Source organism: Carcharodon carcharias, chromosome 3, assembly GCF_017639515.1.
Source record: "Carcharodon carcharias isolate sCarCar2 chromosome 3, sCarCar2.pri, whole genome shotgun sequence".
Lineage (NCBI taxonomy): Eukaryota > Metazoa > Chordata > Chondrichthyes > Lamniformes > Lamnidae > Carcharodon > Carcharodon carcharias.
The window spans coordinates 226,661,654-226,681,173 of NC_054469.1; the positions used below are offsets into that span (position 1 = coordinate 226,661,654).

The following is a 19,520-nucleotide window of genomic DNA, read 5'->3' on the forward strand; positions in this document are numbered from 1 at the left end:
GAGTGTACACCACAAAAAGACATTTGGCTCAACTGGTCTATTCCAGCATTTATCCTCCACATGCGCCTCCTTCCACCCTATTCATCGAACCCTGTCTACAAATCCTTTTATTCCTTTCTCTCTCGTGTGTTCACCTAGCTTCCCATTAAAGGCATCTATGCTATTTTTTTCAACTGCTTCATGTGATAAACAAGTTTCAAATTCTAACTACTTTATATTATTTATTGAATTTATTAAAGACTATTGTATGATTATGGCCCTGAGTTTTGGATTCCCCACAAGTGGAAGCCCTCTCTAAAATTATGAAGGGGATTTATATAAGGCCCTTTATTAGGTCACTCTCTTTTCTTAAGACAAGAAGCCCAATCTGTTCAATCTTTCCTGATAATTATGACTTCTTAGTTCCGTAACATGCCTATAAATCATTTTTGCACCATCTCCATGCTTGCATATCCTTCTCATAATACAGAAAGGAGAAAATACACAGCAATCCAAGTAGGGTCTAACCAAATTTCTAAACTATACCAAGGTTCTGACAAAAGGTCAAAGATCTGAACATTAAGTTGGTTTCTCTCTCCTGAGTATTTCTAGCATTTTCTGTGTTTATTTTCTGTGACATTTCCAGCATTTTGCTTTTATAGTAAGGTTCTACATAAGTTTAACATAATTTACATGCTTTTCAATTGTTCCTCTAAAAATGAATCCGTGCTTTGTTTACAGCTACTTTAACTTGTGTTGCTACTTTTAATGATCTACGGATATGCACTTTTAGATTCCTTTGCTCCAAGTATATGTGGAATTCAGCTACATTTTTGGTATTCCATTTTATTTAAAAAAAAACATAGGTAGCACCTTACTACAACTGCATAGTTTATCAGAAGTTACGAATCATTTGGGGATCTTGTGGCCCAGTGAATAGCGTCCCTACCTCAAAGCCAGAAACTCTAGATTCAAATCCCACTCCAGGACTTGATGGGCAAGGTAGGTGTGTTCATAACATGGCCAAACAGGTTTGAGTATCAACCTGGAAATTCTTCAAACACAAGGCAGTGGCAGGTGGTAAGAGTGGGAAGTATTCCCGGTCAGCCATGTAATGGAAAAAACATTGGATAAATCACTATCCACAGTTCCGGTCTACAACATGCATGGAAAAGTGCACGCTGCCACATTAACTTGGACTCCGAGTGAACTATAACAACCAACTGCACTAAATTCATCTCAAACTGTTAGCCAAATATATTGGTTCAATCTCTTGCTTCACTGAACCGAGTTGAAAGATAGTGATTTCATAGTTTAAGAAGTTAGCAATTCAAATGAATTACTCTATTTGAAGATGCTTCAAGATAAATATTGAAGTTAAAATTCTAAGCAGGCCACTTTCTTTCTAGATATCCTACCTGTTTTTTCAAAGTTTGAATTTCTTCCCTCAGCTCAATGATCTCTGCATCCTTTTCATCAGGAGGTAGGTTTCCTTGGGATTCTTTCAGAAACTTTTCCAGTCGTGCTATGCTCGTCTCCCTGAACTTCACAATCATTTTGTTTGATTGAAGTATCTTTTCCTTTTTAGCGCACACATCTTTAAGTTGACCAATTTTTTCTTTCAGGTTCTGAAACACAAGAATGGGATAAAGAAACAAGACACAAAAGCTTTTGCAGCAATAGGAGGAATGTTTTCTTTTCCACATTCCCTAATTTTCTGTCTCTCCAGTCAATTGCTTTCTGGGATATGAGTAGCACCAGCAGAGATCATGCAGTCATTGATTCCTACATTGTGCAACAGGTCTAGGACAATATTACTTTAAGTGCTACTGCAATTCCACCCTGCAGTGGATTCTGTCACATTTATAAAGAGAAAAGTCAATATCACTGCCAATCAAATGAACCCAAATTGGTTGAATTAATTAAAATGGCTGAAAATCAGCCAGCTTTATTTTTTAAATATTTGTTCTTGGGTTATGAGCATCATTGCCAAGGTCAGCATTCACTGCTCATCTCTAGCTTCCCTCAACAGGATGGTCATGAGCCACTTCTTGAACTGCTGCAATCCAGGTTCTGTATGTGCACCCAAAGTGCTCTTCAGGAGAATGTTCCAGGATTTTGATCCAGCAACAGTGATGTGCCATGAAAATATAATAATTTTCATAATATTCTGATTTATTGTAAAGGTAGGTTAATAGTGGGGTTTGGATTAGTGTGTGTGTGTGTGTGTGTGTGGGTGGTGGGCGGGGGGGGATTTAATTGAATTGGAGACAGCTGGCTTGGAGGTTTTGAGTTATCAAAAAGGAAGCTAAGTTTGAAATGCTAAATACGTAAATGTGGCTGAAGTTACAGATTGTGAGGTGTGAGGAACATTTTCATTTATAGATAAATTAGGTTAGTTTGAATTTCAAAGCGATGGTAAGATGTTACACATAGCCAGAAGAAGCAAAGCTAAATAGTGTGTTTATTTTTCCCAAAAGTTACTGATAATATGAATACTATGAAAGATTTATATTATGAGAAAGGTAAAGTTGCAAAGGCATATTGGAACAATGGAATTTACATTAAAAATGGAGAAACACGTATGAAGGAGGTTAGGTTATGTGTAAGGGAGAAGGCATTCTAAGATATAACACAAGTGTAAACAACCTCCAGCCTCTGGGTATCAAGTTGCTGTCTATAGGAACAGAAGCTAAAAAAAAACTCACTTTGAATATCATTGTCCAGAGTGTAGTGTGCGTTGCCTGGGTCTGTTAAATCTATTTGTTTTTACTGTTGCCTTAACAGAGCTGTAGCTGGGAGCCAAGTTAATTAGGGAAATTTGGAGTTATTATAGTAGTAAATTGTAAACATATATATGCGCTTAAAACCTTTTCTTTTATTAATAAATGTTTAATTTAGTTTTATAAAAAGCCTCTAAGTCTTGGTGGACTTATTACTACTGAATTCAAGGCACACATCTCGAAATAAAATACAAATTGCAAAACAGTTGTGGCAGCTGTTTCAAGTTTCCCTCTGGGATTTGAGCAGTTCGGCATCTACCATCCACTGTGCCATAACAGAAGGGGCAGTAATAAAGCTCCAAGTCAGGATGGTATATGGCCTGGAGGGGAACTTGCAGGTAGTGGTATTCCCATGCAGTTGCTGCCCTTGTCCTTCTAGGTGGCAGACATCAAGGGTTTGGAAGATGGTGTCAAAGGAGCCTTGGGTGCAGAGCATCTTGTAGATGGGACACACTTTGTGCTGGAGGTGGAGGGAATGAAAATTTCAAGTGGTGGATGGGGTGCCAATCAAGCAGGCTGTGTTGCACTGGTTGGTGCCGAGCTTTCTGAGTGTCGTTAAAGCTGCACTCATATAGGCAAGTGGAGAGTATTCCATCACACTCCTGGTTTGCATCTTGCAGATGGTGGACAGGCTTTCGGGAATCAGGTGAGTTACTCAGCACAGAGTCTCCAGCCTCTGACCCACCCTTGTTGCCACAGTACTTATATGGCTGGTCCAGTTCAGTTTCTGGCTAATGGTAACCTCCAGGATGTTAATGGTGAGAGATGTTAATGCCATTGGCTATCAAGGGGAGATGGCTAGATGATCTCTCATTGGAGATGGTCATTGCCTGGCACTTGTGTGGTACGAATATTACTTGCCACTTTTAAGTCTTGCTGCTGATACGTACTGCTTCAGTTTGAGATTACTTTGCCCTTTCCTCCAAGGGAAAGAAATTTAGCTGGGATCTAACCTGATTTTGACTTTCACTGTTCTCCCAGAGAAGCATGGCTTCCAGAAAACGATTCTTCCATTCACTATCATCTACTTCATGCTCATCCACAGAAACAGCATCTGATAGAGTGAAAGAAAGCATTCATCAAACTTTTAGGATTTTCAAAAACATTTTCAGTCACCATGAAGCTACATTAGCTTTACTCAATAGAGTGCAAGCTTCACATTAGCACAAAAGTGTTTTTGCTTGAACCCAAAACAATTTAAGTAAAACAAGCCAAGGCAAACTGCTCAACAGCAATTAACTGGTTGATGTTTTATGGATTTGTACAGTCTTTGTATGCTTCCTGTGGCCAACTTATGAATCAGTTAGACCCCAAAGCAAGCCACTTGGTTGTAGCAGGCATTTGGTCCACTAACATAAAAGTTCCTTCATGAAGTTCAGCAGCTTTCTTAAAGCTGCTTCCAATCCCTTATTCCTCAAAGTCTGTCGTCTTAACTGGATTCCTTACCTCTCTTAGCCTCTTCCCCCTGTGATATTTGTCCTTTAGATAGCTCAGAAAGTTGTTCTTTCAGCTTCTTGATTTCTGCCTGTAGCTGGTGGATGTTGCCTTGAGTATCTTCATTTACTATGGCCTACAAAGAAGAGGGAACAAGTTGGTGCTACATCAATCTAACAGTAACCAAATAATCACAAAGCAACAATTTTATAAGATGTTCTTGCACAGCATTAGCCATCTTGCCTTTGGTTGACTGATATAATGTTTTTATTTAAAAGACAGCATCCACATGGATCATTACGGTTCAGTTTCAAAAGAAAAAAAAATTAAATCAAAACTACAAAGAGATCATAAAGCTTACAGAATGAAATATAACCCTTTACATTCAGGTTTTCAAAAATTAACTTTTATTTTCCCTGTACTCTTCTAAAAAGATATTAGTTCTTGAAAGGGTACAGGGGTCCTACATTATCTAACGTGTGATCCTAGACAATGGATGTCAGCAGGCTATTTGGCTGAAGACACTACAACCAAGCTTGCTACATTTCTTGCACCATGCTTACGTACAAACACTTCCATCAAGGGAGAACAATCAGAAGCTCGAACCCTCATTTCCCTCACCCGTAGCTTGGATGCTGAGGCCAACTGTAAGGCTTCTACTATGCCCCAGCTGATTTAACTTACACTGAAGATTGAACTTTTCTGGTTTGTATGGCTCAACTGCTCCATAACCAGCCAAATTATTACATGTTCTTAATTACATGATAAAGATGCATAACCGTAACCTGGTTAGTCAACATTAGGAGATACATACTGAACAAATCAAAAACTTGAACTCACTTTATTTTTGATTAGCTTAGCTCTACGAGCAAACTGAAGTGTGGAGAGTGTTTCACCGAAACACCGTGACCCAGGGTGAACATTTGCAATAATGTAAGTCTTCGCATTTCCTCCAAGAGAGTCCTGCAACAAAATTATTCATTAATCTGTTATAGCTAAGCTGCTGTTAGCAAACAGGCTTCCTCAACTTCCTCAAGTTATGCTATCTATTGATTTGTCAATATTCCTATATTATTAATCAGTATGGATTGTTAAAATATTATCTAAGATCCACTTATCCAAAAGCATGGTGTCCACTTCCAAAATAAAGTTTATGATGAATGATACATCATTTTTAATGTTACAAAATGATATTAGTTAACCTGTGAGCAATAAAAGAATCCTTCAATTGTTTAAAATCTCCAAATATTTAACAATCTAACAGTTACATTACCCTCAACAAGAATGTCAGCTTAGAATCTCGGTAACAGATATGTCTGTTTTTTCCATTGGCCACATCAACAAGGCCCATAATAACATGGCCCAGACAGCTCAGTGATCGGTTTATACTGCTTGCCTCCTAAAACATACAGAAAAAAGAAGTGATAACAAAAAAACATGGAATTTTTCTGCTTTAATTTTCATAATTTTTCAAATAATGTAGCTTGATAAAAGTAAAATAATTGTATGGTGCTCAATCAGCCATGAGATTGGTGAGAAACAATTTTAAGAATTTTAAAATTGGAATCAAGATTTGCCCAGATGCCATGTGAATTCAATCACATGCATACACTGAAATATTTCTGTACTTAGTAAAAGCCCTGATCTATCCATGTAGGCAAACTAGTTTTAATACCTAGGGTTGGATTTCACAGGGCACCATGGAGGTCCCTGCCCCCTCAAGATAATAGCAAGTACGTGGGGAAAAGTACCCATGATCCCGACAGCTGTCCCCCGACAAGGTAACGCTGGGAGCAACGTTAATTGCTTTCAGATGAGACTTCTGCCTTTATCTTGGGAGGTCCCACTTTCGAGAGCTACTGTCCAATTGGATGGCCAGGTAGTCCCATGCTGAGAAGCCCAGGCAATCTGTGGTTGGGGAGTCTCAGTGAGGGGAGTTTGGGGGCGGAAAAGGTTAAGGGTGGAGAGGGATGGTTGACCTTGAGGCGTGTGCATCCAATGGGCTCAGTGGAACCGGAAAGGACCCACCCCCACCATCCCTGCCCGACACTAGCCAATGCAGCTAAAGCTGCTGCGTTTCCCGGTCGGCGTACACCTTCCCCAACCGTGGCTAAAATGCTGGTGGAGTGGGATGGAGCCCTTAAGTGGCTATTAATCTTCCACTGAAGGGATTCAACAGGCCCAAGGGTAGATGGGCCACCCAATGCTTTCCCTGCCCCCCATAAAATTTCAGATAGATCAAGGGGCAAGGGTGGGGGGGCAGGTGGGTGGTGGGAAGGCCACCCATTAAATTTTACATTCCCCCATTCCTTCAAACCCAACAGTGGGAGAACATAATATCCAGCCCCTAGTTATTGTAACTGCAGCATCTTTTGAATATGAAAGACTCCAGTTGTATGATGCAGTAACTGGTCCCTGTAATTTGCAATTGTTAAACAGAAGATGTAAAATCGTCCGTGCCTTTAACCGAAGCCCTTCAGCATGTGTATCCTTCTGTCGTTCTGACCCTGCCAAGTCAACCAGGTTCAGCTGCGACGTTCGGATGTTAACTAGGTTGTTGATGCTTTCCTTTGATTGTATGATAACTGTGAAGACAGCATGAGACCGTGATGACTCACGATTCATTGAAGTGGAAGCTACACTTCGGTTCCGCCATCCCATGGATAACACCTATCAAAAATTAGAAAATGTTTTATTCCTTTTCTGCACCTGCCCACAATTCCTGCATATTAACGAACTACAACTGTAATTTTAAATACACTAGTTTCTTTTTCTCCTTGGGTCCTAATCTAGTGGACTCATTAACATCCAATACCATTTTTAGAACTGTGGTCATCACATTGCTCAATTAAAACACAGGTTTTCATGACAAACAGGATAATTCAAGTTAACGGTTAATTATGGTTGAATTCATAAACTAAAAAAAGGACAAGGTAACATGCAAATCTTAAAAACACTTTAGCAATTTGGTAAATAGTCTTGCTCAAGGCCACAATCAGTAGATTGATGCCATTACTTCATTTGCCATGAGAATTTTATTTAGAGTTTTAAACAAGCACAGAAGCTTAAACATCAACAACTAATCTACTGCAGCACCGCTCATTGCAGTTAAGAGTGTGATAAAATTTGATGCATTTTCAGAATACATCATTTTTGATACTTTAATGAACCACTGGAAAAACACCTGAATACAAAACAAAATCCTCTTTAAAATACTTTCAAAAAAATGCTACAGCAAGTGACCTGGCCAACTGGTAAAATAAAACAGTAGATCTTGTGTGATCATTACTAAACCAAGTGTCTACATTAAGTTTGGACCATTGTAAGTGAAGTGGTACTAAATTACCTGATAGGCCTCAGCTGCTGAAGTTACAACTTGTTCGACCACCCCTTCTACAAAGACCCCAGTTTTTATGTTTTCACGAAGAAATAGGCCGGATGAAGCAGGGTCCAATAGGTCAAATATTTGTTCATTGTAAATCTCAATAAAGGAGCACTTGCACAGAAAATTCTTGCCTTCACCAGCCTATAAAGGGATATAGAAGTAGATTATTAAATTTCAAGAAAATCTCATTGAACAGCTTGGCTCAGTTGCTGGTTATCTTTCACCTGTGACTGGAGTCTTGTGGCCCAGTAGGTAGCATCCCTGCCTCTAAGCCAGAAGCTCCAGGTTTAAGTCCACTCCAGGACTTGTTGGCCATGGAAGGAGCTTTCATGATTTGGCTCAACAGGTTGATAAACAGCCTGCTATTCTTTCCAACACTTACAAACACACTTTTCCTTTTGGGGGATAGTGGGAAGATACAAAACAAACAAACGTGGTTCAGAAAGCTGTACAATCAGGCACAATATCGGACTTAGGTTCAATCTAGGTTTGCAGACCACTGCGGTATTGAAATAAGGGTGCAGTCTCAGAGATGCCATGCTTTAGATGAGGTGTTATGTTGAAATATTGTCCACCTGAGCCATAGGAACTACCAAAGAACAGTGAGTTCTCCGTGTCCTGGCCAACATTCCTCCCTCAATTAATAACATTAAAACACAGATTAACTAGTCATTCACAGATGCTGCATTTGTCTACCCAAGTTATGGTAATTCACTGAAGTGCTTTGCGATATTTCAAGTCCAACACTTTATACAATTGTAAATGTTACATTATAAAAAGAAATGTAAAAAAAGCCTGAAATCTAAGAGATACCTTTTCTTTTTCTCGATTGACCAAATAAAAGAGATATTCAAAACTGCGAGGGATTACGCCCCTCAAATTGTGAGTGAAGTTATCAGAATCATCAGAGGGACCTGAAAACAAAAAACACAATATTTATTACCATTATAAAAATAAGGTTTGAGCTTTGTACTTTTGTAAACATGCGTGAAAACAAACGAGTACATGATCCCTTAAGGAATAATTTTGCATGGCAATGCATCCAGCATAGAGTCATGCTGCGCAGAAGCAGAGGATTCCATAATTAATCTTATAGTATTCAAACTTTATTTTCAACATCCTCATAGATAATGAGGTTAGAAAGCTGAGCTTCTCAAAATAACCCCTACAGTCCATTGTCTAAATCCATTAAGTTATGGAATTTTAGCACAGAAATCCATATAAGTCATTCCCCAACAGAAAATTCCAACCTTGGTGGAATTGAGTAGATGAAGGTATAAAAAAAAAAATAAATTTAAACAAAAAACATACATACTAACATACAAATTGAGACTAGCAGTAGGTCACTCGGCCCCTTCAGCCTGTTCCACCATTCAATAGGATCATGGCTGATCTGACTGTAACCTTAACTCCACATTCCTGCCTACCCCCAATAACCTTTCACCCACTCGCTTACCAAGAATCTATCTACCTCTGCCTTAAAAATATGCAAAGACTCTGCTTCCACCACCTTTTGAGGAAGTGTTCCAAAGACTTATGACCATCTAAGAGAAAACATTTCTCATGTCTTAAATGGGTGACCTCTTATTTTTAAACAGTGACCCGCTAGTTCTAGATTCTCCCACAAGAGGAAACATATTATCCACATCCACCCTGTCAAGATCACCTCAGGATCTTAAATGTTTCAATCAGGTCACGTCTTCCTCTTCTAAACTTCACTGGATAAAAGCCTAACCTGTCCAACTCTTTATCATAAGACAACCTTCCCATTCCAGGTATTAGTTATGTAAACCTTCTCTGACCCAACACAGTTACATCCTTCCTTAAATAAGGAGATCAATACCATACACAGTACTCCAGATGTGGTCTCACCAATGCCCTATATTACTAATTTGCATTAATACAGCTCCATTCGCAGCCATATGATTCCCCAAACTACTTTACAGCCAATTAAGTACTTTTGAAGTGTAGTCACTGTTGTAATGTAGGAAATATATCAATATGCACACAGCATGCTCCCACTTACAGCAATGTGATAATGACCTGATAATGTATTTTATTAGTGTTGATTGAGGAGTAACTATTGATCAAGGTACAGGGGAGAACTCCTCTGCTCTTGTTTGAAATAGCACCATGGTATCTTTTACGTTCACCGAGAGGTCCAGACAGGGCCTCGTTTTAACATCTCATCCGAAAGATGGCACCTTCAACAGTGCAACAGTCCCTCAGTACTGCACTGGAGTGTCAATTTCGATTTTTGTGCTCAAGTCCTGGAATGGGACTTGAACCTTTTGACTCGAAGGCAAGTGTGCTAGCAACTGAACCACAACTGAAACACAGCAGGGAATAAGAGACCAAAACAACAACTTTAAAACCAAGAACAAGCCAATCTCTGTATAAGATTTTTGCAACAATTCTTTGCACACTTCATTAGTAGCTTTTATTTATATCTTATCTATAGGTAAGATATAAAGAATCATGAAATAATGTGTCACCATATATTAACATTTCAAAACGGTATCTTAACGTTTTCTAATAAGATGATTTTTGTATACTATACCCAATATTAGGTTAAATTGGCAACTACAGATTTTCCAGATGCAATGTCTCTCACTGAATCAAAGCTTCCTAACTATTGATCCATCAGGTTTTTCATCATCTGACAGATTAAGCAATTAAAATATAAAGAAGAGTTTAAAATTGAGTACATACCCAACATTGTGAACGTTTTCCCTGAACCAGTCTGTCCACTAGAAAAAGAAATACCATTTTTCATAAGTCATTCTTCACAATGTTGACTTTAATGCAATATTTTGGGTGGGTGAGAGTAAACAAGTGAGAAACTTTAAAGGCAGACTAAAAATTTAGTCTGCCTTCCTTGTTCAGTAGAACAACCTGAAAATTAATACCTACTTCATCACATTCCACTGAACATTCATTTTTAAACAAGCATTTGAAAAATTATTCCTCTTTCAGATTAAAAAAAAGAGATATACATGGTCTCAAAAGGAAGTCAGAGCTGGGACAGCAAAAAGGAGGTGGTTGAGAAAGGATGGATTGAGGCCTTGAAGTAACTTAAAGGCCAAATATTTGAACTTAATACACTGTGGAACAGGAGACAATGTAGTGTTGCAAATATGGGAGTGATGGGCAAAAAAGGCTTGGAGCACGACAAGAATCAGACAGCTTCATTTTGAACAAATTAGATGCACAGTGTGGATGAACAAAAGATAGCAAGGAAACTATTGTATTTAGAGATGAGAAGAACAAGGATAAGGTTTTCACCAGTGGCAATGGAGCAATATTGTGGATATGGAAGAAAGTGCTCTTGACAAGAGCAAGGATGTGGTGTTTGGGGTTCAGCTGAAGTTGAATACGATGTCAAAAGTTACACATGGTCATATTCAGCTTGAGCAAAAATCCAAGAAGGGGTTAAATCAACACCAAAGCAGAAAATCTTGTGCCAGGTTGCAAAAAAGTGTCATCAAACCAACATTCAGCTGAAAAATTGTGGCACATTGAACTTGCAGTCTGGTAGCACAGAGGTGGTTATGTGGCGGAGAATTAAAGCTAAATGTCATCAGCAGTACCTACAGAAGCCTGCAGATGATGTCCAAGGGGCAGCATATACTTAAGAAAGGAGAGGGTAAATCTTTTTTGTTCCATGAGGAAGGGAACTGAAGATATCAGCAGAGATGTGCTGACCACATTTAGATGGTTAGAAGTGGAAACCATGCAAAAGCAGTCCAAAGCAGTTCGGCAACTTGAAAGTCTTGATAGAAGAGGACATGATCAGTGCGTTGAACTTTGCAGAAAGACTGAGGAGGACACGGTCCATGGTCACAGTCACAAAGGATGTCATTCGTGAGGATCTCGGTCAAACAATATCAGTTTGTGACATTGACAGAAACTGGACTGGAGATTCTGTAGAGATGGGCTTGAAGCTGGCAGTCAATGACATTGTGAGCTCCAAGGGCCTCGAGCATAACAATCGGTTACTTTAAACCTGCAACATCACACAACAACTTTGTCCAGTTTACAATATAGGATAGGCATGTTATGAAATGCAAAAAAATGATGGTTCTCAGGAATACCATCCAAAGAACATTTGATGCATTCACAAAGCACACAAATAACACACTGTATGACAATCATCCAGTGGGATGGCCAAATATTTGTGCTAAAGGTAAAGAATGGTTGCATTAGAAACAGAACACTTTTCCATTTGAAGCTTCCAATGTCAACATCAACATTCCAAGGTCAGATCCACATTGCTAGCTGCGTATCAGAACTCCTTCAAATTTATCCCAATCTAGAAAAACATTCCATGTTGGATCAGCATCCACCTCTTACAATAGATATCCTCAGTGTACCAATGCCAATTTGGTACCAACTGGTATTAAATCAGCATAGATGTGCACTGCAGGCACATACCTATCGGTAACACCATTGGGAACGCCAAAATACGTATTATCAACACCACATCATGATTTGAATGGAATCAAATTTAACATCAAAAATTAAAAGCTTTAATCCATGGGAACAGAAATTGAAGGAACCCCAGCAACCTCCTTGATATCTTATTTCACCACTTCATTGTAATTTAAAAATTATGCAGAAACACCTTTACAACTCTTTTTAACAAACAAATTATTGCATTGTAAAATAATTTACAAAATACTTACTAGGCAAAAATGGTACCATTGTATCCGTTCATGCAGGACTCAATGATGCCCCGAGCCACGGCTGAAAATACGGCTTCCTGCAGAATGGAGGGTAAGAAAATGCATATTTAATCAACATTTTCCAGGCACATGGATCATTTTACAACACTGTGCATTCTTCTTATTATGTATTATTAAAACATCACAGACTAAATTGTCACAAACTCAAAACCAAGTAAATATTTATCCCTCAACACCTAAAAACTGGTTATCACCACATTGTTGTTTTTGGGGCCTGGCTTTTGCATGACCCCGTGCTGCAACAGCAACAAATAACAATTTAAAAAAAGTACTTCACTCAATGGGATTCCTGGGATGAGGAGGCCATCTATAAGGAAAGGTCGGACAGGTTGGGTCTGTATCCATTGGAGTTCAGAAAAATAAAGAAACATATAAGATCCAGAGGGGACTTGACAAAGTGGATGCTGAAAGGATGTTTCCCCTTGTGGGAGAGAGCAGAAGTAGGGGACATAGTTTAAAAATAAGGAGTCTCCCGTTTAAGACAGAGATGAGAAGAATTTTTTTCTCTCGAGGGTTGAGAGTCTGTGGAACTCTTCCCCAGAGAGCGTCAGAGGCGGGTCAACGAATATTTTCAAGGTACTAGACCAATTCCCTTTTTAGACAGGAACCTAAGGGTATAGTGGATAGGCAGGAAAGTGGCGTTGAGGCCACATCAGATCAGTCATGATCTTATTGGATGGCAGAGCAGGGTCAAGGGGCTGAATGGCCTACACCTGCTCCTAATTCATTTGTCCGTATGGCTGTAAAACACTGAACATTCTTAGGTCGTGAAAGGTGCTATACAAATGCAAGCCTCAGTTTTTTTTGAAACATAGTAAAATAGTTAACAGCATTTCCACCTTTCACCTACGGAGGCCTACCCAAAGGTGCCCATGTTTGAATTCAGCTATTATGATGGTGATCATGGTGTGGGAGCTTATGGAGCAGAGAATTCATCAGCCGATTTGAAAAAAACAAAGGGAAAAGATATGGCAAAAATATATCAGCGAGAAACATCAGTGCAACCTCTAAGTCTGGCAGTCAAAGCATACTGTGCGTATGTTTTTTTAAATCATGCCAACACAAAAAAGGACACCTAAATGCCAGTTCTGTCTATTGGATATTTTCCTATTTCTGGCTCTTTAATGAATAAATGTAAACTAATTAAGTTGAAATTTTACATGTAGATATAACACAAGTTTGAACTGAGTCTTTATCAGAATTTGTGAGCAAAAACTAAAAAAGAAAGCAGTACAATTAATGCAAGGTGATGTCTACCACTATCTTTCAGAACACATCACAGGTATGTATCTGCTGCCTGCCAAGCCAATGGCGTTTCCCTCCCTCTCTCTTTGGAATTTTGAATTGTTACTTACATTACTGCTGTACATATTCATATTTCCAAATATATTAAAGCAGAAAATAAAACTCAACTTGCAAAGCATTTGCTACATGCCAAACCAACATTACACATTTTTGGTCATATCCCAGACTTTAGACTGTATAGGAGTTATAGCATGTTGCAATATATATTGATTCTGCAATATACATTTTTTGGCTGTAGGAAAAGCTGGATTACTTGCATAGTGCAATACCATCCTTAAGCATGCTGACATGCGTAATAAGATTGAACAGGTTTAAAAAACACCCACAAAATGCACAGAAAGAGAGGACACAATATTGTGGTTCAATACTCTACTCCATATTGAGATGTGGGTAGTAATTGTCCTCATACAGCATTTCTGACCTCAGCAATACTATCATTGGCTGAAGTAAAGCCAACGTTTGGTACTAGATGATAAAATACAGAGTGCGTGGGTGGAGCAAAAGAACAACCGTATAAATTGAAAAAAATCAACACTGATTATTCACCAACATTGCTATGGTCAGGTCAATTGCAACCAAAGCATGTAATCAGCAACCTACTTGGCCCCTCAGTCAGGAGAAGCAACAAGACATGGGTCAGGGGTGGTAAAAGAACTCAAAAAAAAATTTGGAGGAAGCAATCATGCTTCCTCTCTATATTTGTCCACAACACGGCATTAAAATAGATAACTGTTCACTGTAGAACACCAAGTTTCATCTTATTTCTACTGTACCTGAGTAGTATCCATATCAGCCACATGATCATATGTAAAAATCTTGGGTTCAGGTTTTGAACTGAGACAGATAGTATTTGGTGAGGTAACTGCCAAGCACAGCCCTTGGTCTCCATCAGTAAACAATTCAGTTTTCTTTGCTGGCGGTCGCACTCTCACATAGACCTTGATGGAATCTCCTTCAGCACTGCAGTGACAAAACTTCAGATCAAACAGCATCCTCCAATTCAACTATTGCCAACAGCACAGTGATCCGACAGTCCCCCCCGATATTGCCAAACCACATTTAGTTTGGGTTTCAGCTTTTGCTGATTTAAGAACAAATTGGAATGAAAATGGTTTTAAAAATCAAAGCACAAGGACATAATTTCAATAATGCACTGAATGGAAGGAAAGTGACAAAATGAAAAAAAAAGTTGCTCATTGTCTAATTAAAGTTTCAGTCCAGTGAGCAGTTCATTTGCTCAGTGCACAAATGAACAGCTCTGTGCAATGCTGAGCCACACAGTCCAGGAAAAAACCAAGCTCAATTGCCAATCTGGCCTTGTCAAATTAGTAATAAGCTCATTAAAATTAGAAGATTTCCCTCAGTGAAAGGGCTGGAGAGGGTTGGGGGTAAAACATGTCTTAATAAAGTTATCCAGAATCCCTGTTCAGCCTGCAAGCGTGACTCCAAACTTCCGTAAACCTGCCATTTTAATTATCCACCCATTGTCTTTGGCCTCTTACACTGTTCTAATGAAATCCAACATAATCTCAAACAACAACAGCTCAACTTTCAATTAGACATTTTAGACCCTACTGGACTCATTAGAATCATAGAATGCTTACAGCACACAAGACCATTTGGCTCATTGAGTCCATGCTAGCTCTCTGCAAAAGCAATTTAGTTAGTCCCACTCAACAGCTATTTCCGTGACCCTGCTAATTTTTTCCTTAAGGTGCTTATTTAATTCTTTTGAATTAAATCTTCCTCCACCACCCCTTCAGGCAGTGCTTTCCAATTCCACTCACTGCATAAAAAAAGTTCCTCCTCACATCCCGTTTGCTCTTTTGCAAATCACTTTCATTCTATGTCCTCAGATTCTTTCCCCTTCTGCCCATGGGAACAGTACCTCTCCATCTATTCTGTCTAGACCACACATGATTTTGAACAACTCTATCAAATCTCCTCTCAACCTTCTCTTCTCTAAGGGGTACAACCTGAGCTTCTCCAATCTATCCAAGTAACTGAAGTCCCTCATCCCTGGAGACATTTCTCGCAAATCTTTTCTCTAAAGTCTCCACATGATCCCTGAAGTGTGCTGCCCAGAATTGGACACAATACTCCCGTTGAGACCGAACCAGCGTTTTATAAAGGTTCATCATAAGTTCTTTGCTTTTATACTCTATGCATCAAACTCAGGATCCCATGTGCTTTTTCTAAAATACTTCTCAACCCCCCCCGCCACTTACAACCATCTGTGCATATATACCCCCAGGTCTCTGCTCCTGTACCTCCTTTAGATTTGTACCTGTTAGTTTATATTGCCTCTCCTCATTCTTCCTGCCAAAATGTATAACTTCACATTTCTATGTTAAATTGTATCTCAACACAGTTTCACAATTTCAGGTCATAACCTTTGCCCCATTCTTTCAATAGCATCTGTGCTATTCCCATTTACACCTCTTCTGAATCCATCTGGTCTCTTTACTTATCCCATTACTATCTCCTTTTGCCTTGCACCGTCATCCCATTTGCCATTCAATCTCTCCCATTTTCCATTCTAGTACGGATCTTCCCTCTTGTTCTTTCCTCCCCTTTCCCCAATGCTTAAACCCTGTTGCATTTCTAATTTTTTCCAGTTCTGACGCAGGCTTTCAGTCCTGAAACATTAACTCTATTTCTCTTTCCTGACCTGAGTGTTTCCAACATTTTCTATTATTTCAGATTTCCAGCATCTACAGTATTTTGTTTTTGTGTTCATAAAGTTAGTTCATGAATCAGCCTAGGGTGCCAAGTAAGGGAAATGCAACCACTTTAGAGCAATTGTCTTCTTCTCCAGTTCTAGTGGATACTGTATGAAAATTTCTCTTCATTTAGATCCTACTGACAATGCAACACTGACCACAGCAACTCAATTTAAAGTATTAAGTGAACAGGTGTATGATTTGCAAGCCACTGTGGTTTCTCCCCATGACACTGCATTGTTTAATTCAGAAATAATTTCTTACCTTGGTGACTGGACGGAAGGCATATCAACAGCATCCCCTGAAGAAACACATAAGTTGGCTGTAACTTTGTGAAGATTATTACAAAACAAACCACAGTATTTTGTCCCACTTCATCACCAGGAGTTTGGCAAAATTTATATAGGGCTGGCCCAGACAACGCCAACTACTGAGTTCCACTTTACTGGTCTGTCTTTTTTTTTTAAGTTTTCTGCCCGCACTTGGTGAAGCTTTCTAATGAAAATAATGTCTTCTCAGGCTTACAGGGGGGTTGGGGTTTTATATTAAAGTATTTCACTCTTCTCCCTCCACTCCTGACCTACTGATGGGTAATTGCGGAGACAAGAAATTTGGTGTCAAGTTGTGAACCATTTCCCATTCAACAAATATTTCCTCCAACAAGTATCTAAAATGAGCTTTCAAAAAAAAACAGGACTTCATAAAAGGTTATAGCTGAAGTTCAAAAGGGCTGCTTTAGTTTCAATGGGAGGAAGTGTAGAACTAGAATTTAGAAATTTAAAATACTATGACTTTTAGTAAGTTGCTAATTCATTTTATTATTTGTACTAATAGATTAAAACAGTAACTGCTGTAAAATCCATCTTGAGCACTGTCCAGCTCTGTTCATCAAGGTAAAAAAGTGACATTCAGACACTGGAATCAGATGATACAGAATCTTAAGGTTGACCTCGACTGTAAAATGTCAAGTTATTGGGGAAAGATGGACTAATTTGGGCATTTAGCACGGAAACAAAGAATGCAAGAGGTGAGCTTATAGAGGCAATCAAGACAGTTAAAACATTAAGTGGGTAAAATTAGAATCATTACATCTCCTTTTAAAGACAAATGGAAAAGGGAAGTATCCAATTTTAGAAAAGCAGATTTTGAAGTGTCAGTTAAAGAAACTGGACTGGGCAGCAGCGTGAGAGGGAAAAGCAGGGTATGTTACACCAGAAGAGTAGAACAAGGAGCCACAGAGCTCCTTCTATATTAATCTCAAAACAGATCAACACCCAGAAAAAATTACTAGCAGGAAATCAACCTGCCAATTTTCTGCACATGGGTCTGTAAAATAATTTTTTAAAACTAGTACATCAGGAAGTATTTCACACAAAGATGATCAGCATGTGGAATGTAAAAACCCTGCAATCATTTAGGAAACAATTAAAACCGGCAGAGGGTAAAATACAAGGTCTTTCTGAATTAATGAACTAGATGAGACACATTGCTACGCTCAACTGTAATTATCCTGCATTCATTCCAACTACCTAACTATCTGGTTTCAAAATATTGAAAATTCCACAAGTGCAGCGACAGAATTACCCAAATTAAAAAGGTAGTTAATCCATTCACAGGGGATTTGTTTTTTTAAAAAACTGTTGCAACTAACAAATTAAATTAACTTCACATAAAACAGTTAAGCATGTCCAAGAAGCGTCTTCAAAGGAAAATGGCAATTTCTCTTGGAGAAAATACTAAACAAACATATTCCATTACTCTCAGCATCCATTCGGCTTGGAATAGTCCAGCAGAAAGCAGGCCATTCAACCCATTCAGTCTACCAATAGGAGAAAGTAACATCTAATTGGCCCAGACAGGCTCCAATCAATCTGAAACAGCATGCAGTCCCACACTCCAACTACAAGGAATTTCCTGAAATGGACAAGCGGGACCATTTCTAAGCTGTCTTTTATATCAGTCCACCAGCAGCCTGAGTTCCTGTGGATTGCTTGTCCAATAGTTTCACATATTAATCCAATATTGTTTAAGACAATTTTAAATTTTTTTTTAGCTCTCTTTAATACTTCAGAAACAAGCTTTTTCCCCAATCCAACATATTATTTCTAATTTTCATTTTCTCAATTCTTTTGCCCACATCTACCCTTTACTTCCTGCTTTTCCCATTTTCTCTGACTGGCCCTTCAAAATTGGGTTTTCTAAAAGTGGATACTTCCCTTTTCCATTTGTCTTTAGGGGAGGCAGAGGGATGACCCAAGTAACTACAGGCAACAGAGCTGGATATTTGTTATGGGTAAAGAGTTGGGAGGTACTTGGAAAGAGGAAATAATGAAACAACAAAAGCTTACACTTGTCTAGAATCTTCAGCCCAAAGCTTACCCAAGATGTTTCACAGATAGGAAAGTGTGAGAGAAGCCAGGGAGAGGTTTTACAAATATGTCTGCCATTGAGGTTGCATATTATTCCTCAGCAAACTATCAGGCTTCCTCAATTATAAAGGACATTAGCCGGTGTGCAATCTGCATCTTTTACAGTCTTAGGTAGTTTTAACAAAATCAATTGGAATTATCATGGCGTATGAAATAAATTATTGAAATAATGATCACCATTCAACTTTGTTTTCCAAATAAAATCTCAACGTATCTATTCAGCAGTTTTACTTTTCCTGGTAGATGTGAATGATTTCCAAAGTGCACCTTTGCATCAGTAGCCATCAATTATAATTATCAAAAGTTGCAAATGTTCCAAGCTCTTCAAGAGCACAAGTAAACCTTGTGCAGACTTACACAAACGATACAATGCTCAGACTTTTGTTTCAACGTGTAGCATTTTAAAATTAAACTTATTTTGCAACAGCATAATTTCATTGGCCTTTAATTCCTTCAAGTGAAAGGGCATGCAGCAGGTAAAGTACAGTCTCATTAAAATTTCAACTCTGTTTTAACCCTAGGATTGTCCCAGATGCAGAAAACAGAAATGACTGATTAAAAGCAGGGACTGGAGGTGGAAAATTTGGTTAGCATGCATTTAGGATCTCGTGCTGCCACCATTTAAAAATATAGGCAAAGATACTTCTGTATTGTCACATGATTATTGTATAAAAGATAGCATTCAAAAGAGATTTAGGCCAATTAAGTATGGGTATAAAATGCAAAATAATGCATTG

At 38.7% G+C, this 19,520-nt stretch overlaps 1 protein-coding gene across 4 annotated transcripts in view; it reads right to left on the reverse strand.

Moving 5' to 3' along the window:
- Nucleotides 1–19,520, reverse strand: part of kif15 (kinesin family member 15) — an 84,926-nt gene that overhangs the window by 61,999 nt on the left and 3,407 nt on the right. For all 4 annotated transcript variants that reach the window (XR_005942666.1, XM_041184951.1, XM_041184950.1 and 1 more), the window contains exons 2-13: nt 16,619–16,655; nt 14,405–14,591; nt 12,267–12,343; nt 10,294–10,331; nt 8,395–8,495; nt 7,543–7,722; nt 6,657–6,866; nt 5,470–5,595; nt 5,037–5,159; nt 4,209–4,332; nt 3,716–3,816; nt 1,398–1,607 (exon numbers count right to left, since the gene is read on the reverse strand). Coding sequence is in view for 3 of the 4 variants with exons in the window: in XM_041184951.1 (XP_041040885.1) it covers nt 1,398–1,607; nt 3,716–3,816; nt 4,209–4,332; nt 5,037–5,159; nt 5,470–5,595; nt 6,657–6,866; nt 7,543–7,722; nt 8,395–8,495; nt 10,294–10,331; nt 12,267–12,343; nt 14,405–14,591; nt 16,619–16,655 (1,514 nt within the window). In the remaining variant the exon portion in view is untranslated. The remainder of the gene's footprint in view (nt 1–1,397; nt 1,608–3,715; nt 3,817–4,208; nt 4,333–5,036; nt 5,160–5,469; nt 5,596–6,656; nt 6,867–7,542; nt 7,723–8,394; nt 8,496–10,293; nt 10,332–12,266; nt 12,344–14,404; nt 14,592–16,618; nt 16,656–19,520) is intronic.